Source organism: Solenopsis invicta, chromosome 9 (genome assembly GCF_016802725.1).
Source record: "Solenopsis invicta isolate M01_SB chromosome 9, UNIL_Sinv_3.0, whole genome shotgun sequence".
NCBI classification, from domain to species: domain Eukaryota; kingdom Metazoa; phylum Arthropoda; class Insecta; order Hymenoptera; family Formicidae; genus Solenopsis; species Solenopsis invicta.
The window spans coordinates 6,136,701-6,149,197 of record NC_052672.1 but is presented as its reverse complement, the minus strand read 5'-3'; the positions used below and the strand labels follow the sequence as shown (position 1 = coordinate 6,149,197).

The following is a 12,497-nucleotide window of genomic DNA, read 5'->3' as shown; positions in this document are numbered from 1 at the left end:
TCGGGAATATCATATCTTTTACATTTAATAATTATAAAGTTTATGAATATTTCATATCAAATAATTTGTTAATTTTTGAACGAGAATAATAATCGTAAAACATTTTCATAATATTCCACAGCTATTGAAATAATATAACGAATATTATGTAAGCGAATATATAATATTAATACAATATTTTTATAATATTAAAAAATATATTTTTGGAATATTATTTTAATATAGTTTTAATTTAATATTATTCTAATGTTATTATAATTTATAATAATATCCGTATAATACTCTAGAAATATTGTAGCGCTTATACGGACATTTATTAGATCACAAGTTGAAACATCATGCGGCGTATCCAGAAAATTGTTCGATCCCTTCTTAAGGGTACGTTAGATTCTTCCCCGAGAATCCCCCATGCAGATGCATTTATCCTTATTGTTTACTAAATGTTAGACAAGGATAAAATGATACCTGGGAGACACTCGGGAGGGAATCTGTACGCACCCCTAGAGGATTCCTAGCCTCGAATTGTCGTGCGCAACACGAAAATTCAAAAAAGAATATACTAAGGCTGCGTTCAGATTCCTCATCCGGGTGCATCCAAGCATTATTCTATCTTTGTTTAACATTCGGTAAACAACAAAGATAAAACGACATTTGGGTGCACCCGGGTGGGGAATCTGAACGCACCCTAACATGGCGAACGGCCGTCCCACGATCCTGAGATTATCGCGGACCGACGATCGCGCCGCGCTAATCCGTCACGATAGCGATCCCTTGATGTTCCACTCGACATTCCTCGACTATTCTGGTGCTCTCTGATGTCCTGAGTGCTAAAGATCTCACTCGAGACGCTCTCGACGAGAGAGCGTAACGAGAAGACGAGCGAACGGTGTGCGAAGCCGTCGATCACAGATACCGAAAGGATACGGTCAGTCGCAGTCGCACGAGCTTGATTGATACATCGAAATGAACGTCCCTCATTGAACTCGGCACTTCTGACCCTCATTCGTAACGAAACTCACCCGGAACGGATAAACGAACGCGGAAACACGTGGTCCACGTGGAGCGATCGCATTATCCTACTGCGCACCAACGCGGCCGCGGCGCCACTTTACTCGCGTGAAGTAGTTAACGAATTTGAAAGGTCACGTGACCGCTGCTAACTTCGCGTGCTCATTTTGGATTTACATATACCGATTGTAGTATAGTTTAGTTTTGTTTCTGAATGCTCTTAAGTCATTATAAGTATGTGAATTTTAGTTTGTTGTAGATAATAACAATGCATAATGCATTTAATTTTTGTAGTCTTTTAAGATAATATCAAGATTCGAGCCCGCGTCTTCAGAATTCGCTTGAAAAGATGTTAGCGCGTTTTCTTGTCATTCTATCAATATATTATTCATTAGACATAAAGAAAGGATAAAAGAAAGCGCGCTAACATTTTGGTAAGCGCGATCTAAATACGGATATAAATTTTTTAGGACTCTTGTTAGTTATTTTATAACAATTCTAATATTGTAATTGCAATTTTAAATTAGCTTAATTTATGTTTTAACTTTTTAACTTTCTAAGACATTTTTAGAATTACGTTCAAGTCCCAGGATATTTATTTCATAAAGAAACCGCGTAGGAATTAGGAAAGGAAAGATGCAACAAAATCTTTCTCGTAACGTAAACATTTACAGGCACATGTCACGAATCAAATGCACTTATGCAAGATTTTAGATGTAGGCTAACCATTAACGCACCGTCTAAAACAGAATTCGTTGGTCCTTTAAATTTAGGTCAAGAAATCGAATCGCTAAAACGTGGGAATAAACAGTGTGATTTTATGAGAGAAGCTAGAAACGAGAGACTTAAACGTGAATACCTAAATTAAAAATAAACGGTTAACACTAAAACCAATTTTTAAAATTTTTAAAACCAATTTCACGAATTTTTAAATTGAAGGTTCTATAGACTCACATAGCAACATTATTAAAGATTTTTTTTTAAATAGATTTAAATTTAAAATTAATAAATATATTTCTCAATATTTAATTTTGATAAAAACTATAAAATAACAATTATTCGAGAGAGATAAAATTAAAATTTAAATTATGATATTTTTTATTAAGGTTACTAAAAATAGTGACGTGTAATTATTATTTATATTTGATTACTTATTAATGTGTTGTATTTGGTCCTTTAAACTATCTTTTACCATTGAAATTTATAAAATAGAACGACCATGATTGATTAACATAAATTTTAAATTAACATAAAGTTTTTATATAAAAAAAGTGAATGCATAACCGATTGTTGATTGCATATTAATCGCCTTAATATTTTATATTTTTACTTAATATAAGCAATATTTAAAAACAAATAAATAAAATAAGTAATATAGACAAAAATTTAACAGGTTTCACCTTGTTTTGTGTGTGCTAATGTTTTAAAAAGTCAGACACAGTTGATATAAATTTTTGATTAATATTAATTGTTTAACTGATAAAAATGTAATCGTGCAATTTTAAACTGAATTTTTATATAAGACTTTTTGTATATTTTTATACAAGAAAGTTTATTGTATAAAATATTTTATATACATTGTATACATATATATTTGCAATTATTTAAAGATTAAATCAATATTCTATGAAATCTATCGAGTTTCCCAAATCGTTACACATTTTATTATGATAAATTATAATAAGACTGATAAGTAACACCCAGTAATTGATACAAAAACTTGTTAATTGAAAAATCAATTCAAATCAGTTTTATTTCGACGATATTCTTAACTTATCATTATTGGTGTTTATAAATTATTAAATATTTGATTCTTATTTTCAATAAATTATTAATAAAAAATTAGTTAATAGCTACTTGTATTATTTTTTACAAACCAAAAGGTTTTGAAATAATAATTTGAAGACTAGAGAGTTTAAATATAATTACGTGAATTAATAAAGTAGCGATTGCGGTTGTATCTTGGTGCTTAATACTATTTTATAGGTAAATCTTAAATGCAAATTATTTTAGTTTTTTCTAAACTGCGCTCCGGACATCGTCGGTCTTGAAACGCAATTGTAAACTAAAACTAGAAATAATTTTAAGTAAATTGACAATTAATAATGATGCTACCAGCGTCCTGAAAACCTGTAAATAATTTACTGGGAGAAAAATTCCAGTTATTTTTTATATAATTTGTAATATTATTTCAATCTTCATGATTGCGTTTAATATTATGATATTATAATACTGTGTAATAATATATATGTACAATATTATATAAATAACAATAATAAGTTAAATACTTCAGAAATAATAAAAAATGTAAATATTACTTCGGAAGTACTTTAAAGTATATACTTCAAAAATAATATTTAATTTCATTAAATTCAGATAATTGCAAATATTTATGAATACTTATAATAAAAATTATATTTACAAGTTACAGAAAATATACTTACAAGAAAATGGCTACAACTGCAAAATGACAAATGAAATAAGTCATAGCTCATTTGAAGGGGAGGATTAAGTACGCTAAACGTCTAAAAGAATTAGTGTGAATGAGTTTTAGCTTCTGAGAAAATTGCAATTAAAGTTTGGCATCGCAGCGCTGTACGTTAAGCAGTCGAATCTTGATTCTGTAAGCGGGGAAAAGCTAGGTATGCTTACGTTTTTTTATTTACAGCGGACCAAGTTTGAATCCTCGCTGTAACAATTTCTTTTTTTACGTAACTATTAAATTTTACAATTTATTTATTTTTATTATTCTCTTAAACAAAAATGCTGTCTAATACACGTTGTACAATAATAAGTAACAGAACTAAAAAAATTTTTATTTATTTATTTTAAAATTTGCTCATTATCTGTTTTTATAGATAAGTAAAAATCATCATAAAAATGAATTTAAAACTATAGTAAATAAAGCGTAAAGCAAGCGTATGTAAAAGATACATTGGAAGAATATTGGAAACATAAAACGCTTGTATAATGCTTTAAGAAGCTTTCTATTTTCACCAAGGCTGACAGAGATAAGATAATTGAATTTATAATATAATGCTATACGAATTCGATCTTTAACACATTACTTATTATGCGCTCCGCATTTTAAATACATATTTAATAATTTAATGGATACGTCAATCTTAACGTGTAAACGCAAAATATTTTCTAATGTTAATCAATTATTATTCTTTTCAAATTTACATAGCATATAATGTTTCTATAAAAAAAAAGAATGGTAAAAATGAAATTTAGGGGATTACCTTCCATTGGCCTTGACCTTGACATATGTTACCAGTGTCATGACCCTAAGTAATCTTTTAGAGATTTTAGCCATCGGTCATTATTGATTATTCCTTAGAAAGTTATCAACAAATAAAATTGACAATGTAAATGTAAATTTCTTAGCAAAGTAAGGTCCACCTAGAGAGTTTCCTCTTACAGGAAGGCGAAACCCGAAAGGTATAACCTAACTTGATTCAAATTTTGTCGCGATTGACCATGTTGATATTGACCAAGTTCGTGCAATGGTCTGAAACGCAAACTGGTTTATTGGAATTAACACGGTCAATCATGATGAAAATTTGGGTTAGCTTCGGTTATACCCTTCGGGCTTCACCCTCCTTACAAAAGGGCGAAAACCCTCCATGTCCACAGTACTTTACAAAGCGACATAATACTTTACACAGTATTTTACTTTGCTCATGGGACGAAACAAAGTCTATAGTTGTACTGTTCTATAATAGGATTACATATATGATTATATTTTATTGCCCTTCTAATATTATTAATTTCGTTAAAACTGGTATATTTGTCAATAACGTTTCTTTGTTAATAATTTTTTAATAAAGAATCAACCGGCTAAATTCTTTTAAAAATTACTTAAGATCATAACCTTGATAACATATATATTACGGTGAAGGTCATTGGAAAGTGGTGGCTAAATCCTAAATTTTATTTTTACCAGAAAAATAATTCATTTATAAAATGTTTTCTGTGTGCGACTTATTTATGTTTTAAATGTTTTTATGTTGATTTTAATCGGCAACATTTTATGGTAATGTATGAATTTTAAAATAATTTTATAATCATTGAAGAAAGGTTTTAAAATTTAATCTCTTTGTTAGTATTTTTTATCATATCTACGTTTTTATTTAGTATTTGCAGTTTGATTAATATAATAAATATAAAGATCTGAAATATTTTTAAGAATCAGTTTTTTGAAATGCGTTTTGTCTAAAGTTGATAATTTTTAGAAAACAAAAAGGAAAACCATAAGCAAATTACACGCTTTAAAAAGTTGTACTATTTTCTTTTAACATTTTCTATTCTATTAATTGGCATAGTGTTATTTTCTGTATTGCACGTAGTTTTTTGGTGATTTTCTTTCTCGTATCTTAAAAATTATAAATTTTGCACAAAACGGATTTTTAAAGTCTACTTCTCGTTCAATTAAATAAATATATAATATTTATATAATACAATGACGTTTTATTTTCGTAGGTCTTGTACTTGTACTTACTGCAGGATAAAAATACAACATTCATTAATTTTCTTTGCAAAGCTTAAAATAATCTTTTCAAAATTAAAAAATACTTCAAATTAAAGCATTATTATAAATGCTAATTTCTATTTAACGTACTACTATAAATTAGGGATGTGCTGAATATCCGATATCCCGCCTATTCGACCCCTTTATTATTATCCGGCCAAATATGATTAGTATCCGGCAAAATTTTATAGTAAAAATTTTAAAATTTGCACCATTTGTAACTATAGAATTCAAGATCCAGAGTTCTCTAGGAACGTAAATTAATTATTCTTCATTACCTCAATCGTGTTGAAATAACACGTATAAGTTTGCATATTTTTATCAGTGATAGTTTTTTAATTAGTACAGGATATCCTGCACATATCCGATATTATAATTATCCGGTATCTAGTTAGATAATTAGGATATCAGATATTATCCGGATATCCAGTATCCGATTTCACGTTATTATCAAATATCCAGCAATTGCACTATCTGATACATCACTACTATAAACTATACTATGTAATCCTATCTATACTATAAATAATACTATCTAATTATTGGTATATATGGTTATTGCAGTCTGATATACAAAACACATATATGTAATTGTATTAATCTATTGCTAGTTCTCTTTACTATCGAAATATAATTACAAGCTTTTACCTTAGTGAAACAATAGATCACAATAACGAAAAAATAATATAAAAATGAACCAGGATGATTGAAAAGTGACTTTTAATAACTATTTTAAATTTATTTTACCGTCATTATAAAAAATCGTGAAAACTTTATTCTCCTTTGGTATGTCTCAAATTTATTGTATGTGAAAGATTTTAGAAACCTTTCTGTTGCAACATTTCATATGACATTTTGCAGAATCCTTTCCGAATTTTTGCATATAAAATGTGTAAGGTTTAAACCTTTCTGAACACTTTTCGCAATAATAGGTGCTGTATTGAAAAAAATTTTTTATAAAGTAAAATCGGTGTGAGAAAAAATTGAGGAAATCTAAGAAATTTTGCTAAAGGTTCCTGACAAAGAGAATAAAATATTTCATGGAATATTTAAACAGGTATTAAAAAGGAGTACTATTATTTGGAAATGTAAACAGGGATAACTGTATTTAAAAGGTTGTTAATATATTTTATTAGTAATTAATAATCTGTCGCTGTTCATGTAAATCTATTGTAATAGTCTGTTGTGAAGATGTCTGAAAGTAATGAATCAATGGTTTATTTATCTAAAGGTTGAGAGAAGAGTGAATGTGAGGGAGATGCAAAAATAAGTGAGAAAATAAAAGGGGATAATCGAAGGGATTTGGAAGAGCGAAAGCTGTGGTGGATCGACATTACTATCATTATTACGCGACTAAGCTTATAAATTGTTTAAATATTCTTAATACATTTTATCAAGGAGTTTACACGCCTATTTGTTCCGTCAATCTGGAATGTGTTTAGCCCTTGGTTTCAATTTTGCTGCTTCAAAAGGTTGTGGATTCACTAAAGTTTCAAGATATTTATTAGGGAGTTTTTGAATATTAAGCTATTGAAGATTAACTGTCTTTCAAAATTTTCAATATCAATAAATATTATAATATTATAAACATTATAAATATTTATAAATATTACAGCTATCAATAAATGGTTTTCAGAAAATAATAATAATAATAATAATAAATAACGTATTATTAAAGCGTGTCTTGAAATGTTATGGATTCGAATGCCGCAGCCATCCATGTGATAGAGAAGCATAAAAAGTAAAATAAATAAAGTAAAAGAATTGAGACAAGGAGGAGAATACGAAGAATTAATTGAAAATAACAGTTGTTTGAAATCTTAAGAAACCGCCAAACTTAAAAAGAAAATTGCAGAAAAAGAAAATAAATGACTTACTGCTGATGAAACTAGTTGTGAGTCTTCAATTTGACCAAAAGATCTCTCAGGAGATATTCTCCTGAGTGTATTATCCTGAGAAGCAAGTACACTATCGCTACAGTATCACTGAGATTAACAAAATAATAGTCGACAGATCAGAAGATTTCGAGGCTAAGATATTCTAACAGAATAACATCTATATGAATGGCGTGAAATAGTAAAGTGTTGATTGTAATAAACTGACTGACGAAAAATGGTAAAACAGTAAAATCCACTAAAGAAAACTGAAGGAAAAGTTGAGTTCAAGATCTAAAACAACTCTGTACAAGACACAAGAAAAACAATTTTTAGAAACAAATTCAATCTAGAGTTTCAATCTAAATGTTTCTTACAGATTTTGAATCACTGAATCCGAATTAGTAAACCGTTTTGTTTCATCACGTCTAGTTTTTAATAATTTTTTATTATCTCTTTTTAGTAGCTTTTTAATAATCGAGAAAAATAATAAAAAATTTGTGAAGATTGCAAAAAATAATTTGACAAAAGGTACAAGTAAATGTGACGTTATAAAATACGGTCGCAGAACTGATTTAAATATTTTTTGGTAAGTTAAATAAAATATAAGGAACAAAATAATTTTGCTTTACTGACGGTAGGTATTATAGCCTGACCCGTCGTAAAACAAATCGATGTAAAGTACTATTGTGCAGCAGTCAGGCAATCTGCGTGAGTTATAGAAGGTCTTTTCAGACACGGATTTTAATTGTTACTTTTGGAAGATAAATTAGGCACGGAGTTAGGCACAAAGTGGGTCAGTATAAGTTAAAAAAAAAGGAATCTATAATTTCGAGCTCAGATTTGCAACTTTTGGAAGGTAAGTTCTAAAAGTTAAGATAGGACTTTAATTCGTTTTGAAGTGGATTTAACGTCTACCTATAAACCGCGTGAAAGTACCACTTCTTTCAGGGCTATCTTCCAAATTGAAGGCACTATGCCAAGAAATTGAAAAAAATTTACAACCTTTACAGTCTTGTAAAACAGAATTTATTTTCCTTCGAATTTTATGTATCTACAATAATACGAACGAGATAGTATTATTGCCGTCTGTACTGCTATTATTTACGATGGTACGTGTTTTTGTTACAGGGAATCTGTTCGTGATAGCGGCTATCCTATTGGAGAGAAACTTGCAATCCGTAGCAAATTACTTAATTGTCAGTTTGGCAGTCGCGGATCTTATGGTCGCCTGTCTCGTTATGCCTCTAGGAGCTGTTTATGAGGTACGTAATTAATTATACTATATTAAAGAAGACTGAATTGCAATCTTAACGGGGTCATAGTGATCTATTCAGACGCGCAGGAGACGTGCGCAATGGTAAAGCTTTTTCGCGCTTGAATGTGACAGAACGCGACTTCTCGCGACATTCGTAAAAGGAAAACGATTCATATCTCCAGCAGCAACGTCAATGCGATCACTCTATCAAACGCAGGAATCTATTTCAGAAATTCCGAAATACGGTAAACACTTACCGTACGGTCCACGTTTCACTTGAATAAATCAAAATATCTATTTTTGGAGAAGTAATAAAAAGCTTCTTTTTATAACTGTAGTACTAAAAACAATTAAAAATATGTAAAAAGTACTTTATTATTTTATATATTAAGTGAGTGAAACATAACACTCTTAAACTTATTTAACTTATTTAAAAAAAATTAATTTTGAAAATTTTATGTTGTTTCTTAATGAAAGAAGAATTTTCATATATATAAATAAAATTTTTTTAAGTAACAAGTAACATCGTAATCGTTACCATTATGATAATAACGTTACAGTTTTCCATAACAGAAATTATAAGGTTGAAATAATCATTTTTGCCAATTAACTCATTAGCATTACGCGTTACTCATTGAAAAATAGTAGCTTATACATTTACACGTTGCGCAAAGTCAAATTAACGAGTCAAATTAACGCGTCTGAGTTACATAATGAGTTACTAATGAGTTACATAATGAGTAAACTAACAAATTAGTTTTTTCAACAAATTGCGCGTACTCGTAACGAGTTAGAAAGGTGGTTTGTCGAACATAAGGGTGTCTTCCGAAGTGTTTTTGATCAGAATGTTTTGTTTTCTATTTGTAGCACTTTTAAATTACTGAATGCAAAACTAAAAATGAGACTAATTGTTTAAAAAAAAATCGCTCTGAGAACGTTTCAAACTTTAATCAGCTTATCAAATATTGTAACGTCATTACCAAATTGTTATTAAAGAAAATAAAAGTAATGGTAACTTGTTACTTGTAACGCATCCCTTGAAAAAAAAAGAACTGATAAATATTTCAATAAAGTGGTAATTATATCAGTAACTTGATTATTATTTAATTAATTGATAAAATAGCATCAGTTACTAATATAATTATCAGTTTATTGAAACACTTATCAGTTCTTTTTTTCAAGGGATTACTTTCCATTCCATCATTATTTTCATTTTTTTATTATAATAAATGCTGCATTATTCTGATCACGTTCTTATTTGACAGATTGTAAAGCAAAAGGCAGTAATATGGCCATTTATATTTTATTCAATAACTTTGTTAACATTCAATATTTTATATTAAAACTTGAACAACTATATTAGTCAAAATTTTGTCTAACAGATTTAAAGTTATGAAATATTTATTACTTAGAACGTGATTAAAAAATGTGAGCACACTGATAATGGAAGAGAAAACAAGGTAATATTGACCACCTCAGAATAAATTTAAAAAATTAATTTGGTTTTAAAAACGCACGGTATTTAGTGACAAAATTATACATTTTTCATTCTTCATTCATCGTTTAGAATGTTCTTGATTTAAAATTTTTCTGCGTTTAAAACCATTAAGGATATTATTTTATTTTTGTTTGACGTTAAACAATAAGATAGCTCCCTAGAGTGACAATACATTTATCGAAGAAGTATTTTGATATGAAAAGAAGCCATATCAATAAAATGCTATGCTATTGCATGAATAGTTTTGCACAACTCGAAATGTGTGTAGCTGGATAAGAAGTTAAATAACAAAAGAACACTCGAGTGTACTTACATTTGTATGATAATACTTAAGTTTAAAAACAAGGAACTTAAGTATAATTAAATGTTGAAACGTATCTTGAAAAAGTTTCAAAATGCTGAAAGTTAAAAATGCCTTATAAATAATAATTGCATTGGTATTTTGCATTGTCATATTAACGCCGCTACATAACGACGGGCCAAACAAATAATTTCATAAACAATCGTTAGAATTTGTCACTTAACAACGGAGATAATGGAGATAGCCTTAAAGCTTATAGTAGCCCTAATACTACCTTCTCCTCTACCAAATTGTAAGATTTAATAATGTGGTCCAACAATGTTACCTTTAACATTAGATTAAGCAATTAAAACACCGTCAGTAAGATACGTTCCAGCACATGTAATAAAAAACACGTGTACGTTAATTTTAGAGCATTTTATCACAGCCCGTATTCGCGAAATAAAAAATTCACGAGTTTTTCAGTGGAATAGTCAAGCTGCCGGACATTCTCTTCACACATAGAAGTATCATTCTCTTTCCGCGCATTACACTTTCATTGTTAAACATTAACCTACGGTCCGTTGCAGCTATTCACAAGTTTATAACGTCCATAAGAAACCGCGTTCGTATTCACGCTCAGTTCTTCCGCAGCTTTACGACACGCCGTCGTGCTCGAGGAAAAAACCCGTGCAACGAGAAGCGGGAAAGCACGCATTTCCCGAGAATTCGGCGCTTAAACGCCGAGTTCTTTTAACAAACTTAGAAAGTTTGTTAATTTCGTCTTGCATTCACCGCGACGACGGCAAAATATTCCGAGAAAGCGTGATGCATCAGCTGCAGCAATTTATTGTTTCACAAATTTTCGCGAAGAATTTCAGTAATGGAGGGAATTGCAGAAAATACAAATTATATATATATATATATATATATATACGGAGAAGAATTTAACAATAAATTTATTAACACGCGAAACTTTGATTCGCGAAAACTGCGGCAAAATTCGCAATCAACCACGCGTAGCAATTACGACAGGATAATTTTGCAGTAACGTTCACTTTGTCATATATGTGACACGTCGCGTAATTAAATGTTTAATATTATACGTATCGTGTTTTCGAGGAGGTATGTGCATGTGGAATTTTAATGCATGTATTTTATTAGAATTTTATCTCGAGCGTGCGATGGAATTTTATAAACGCCACAATCTCAAAAATGAACTTTAATGTCACGATCGCGTTCTTAAAAAGCACCGAAGCAATTTTCCGTGCCGGGATATCTCTTTCGGTGTACCCAGCGCAAATGCAAACGACGGGGTGAACGTTGTTACACATATACATATTCAACAATTAACGCGCGAGCACACAGAGATAACGAGCGATACAGCGTATGTACATACGAATGATTAGCTTTCGATTCTGCCCTAGGGGGGCTCGCCACGCTGCGCCCTCCATTTATACTTAATAAACGCCCGTAAGTAAGTAAGCAGTAGCGGCAACATAATAGGAATAACATAAGCGTTAATTACCGCAGCGCTCCGCGCGCTATTTAATTAACAGAGATCTCAGCGGAGATTACCGCAAGAGATAATACGTTCGAGCGCGGCCATCTCGCCATATCTCCAAATGCGATCCGTTTTTAAGCACGTCCCACATTTGAAATACACCGGGATTGATAAGCGTCAAGATTATTACACGGAATTTACTCTGCTGATACTGAATTTGACTGCGCAGCCGCGATCCACGCGAAAATATTCCTGCGCCCGCTCTTCTTCGCTCTGGAATTATATTCATTCGGCTTGATTATGGAGCATTAACGGCTCCTCTCCTTAGCGTAGAATCTTTCCGATAAGACGAGCCGAGGGAAAATGTCATACTTAAAAGCCTTCTTCTGGAAAAACTTTATCATGGTACACATCATGGTAAAGCACGTAAAGTTGATATAATGTTCTTATGAACTTTATTTATTCATACAAGCAAGGTAATAAGAAATGAATTAAAAAATTAAGCTCGTTTAGTGACGACTGAACGTTTCGAATTACTCTG

General features: G+C 30.4%; 1 protein-coding gene across 7 annotated transcripts in view; it reads left to right on the top strand.

The window, feature by feature from the left end:
• Positions 1-12,497, top strand: part of LOC105199174 (5-hydroxytryptamine receptor 2A) — a 251,336-nt gene that overhangs the window by 225,628 nt on the left and 13,211 nt on the right. For all 7 annotated transcript variants that reach the window (XM_039453385.1, XM_026138037.2, XM_026138034.2 and 4 more), the window contains exon 5: positions 8,548-8,681. In XM_039453385.1, the coding sequence (XP_039309319.1) occupies positions 8,548-8,681 (134 nt within the window). The remainder of the gene's footprint in view (positions 1-8,547; positions 8,682-12,497) is intronic.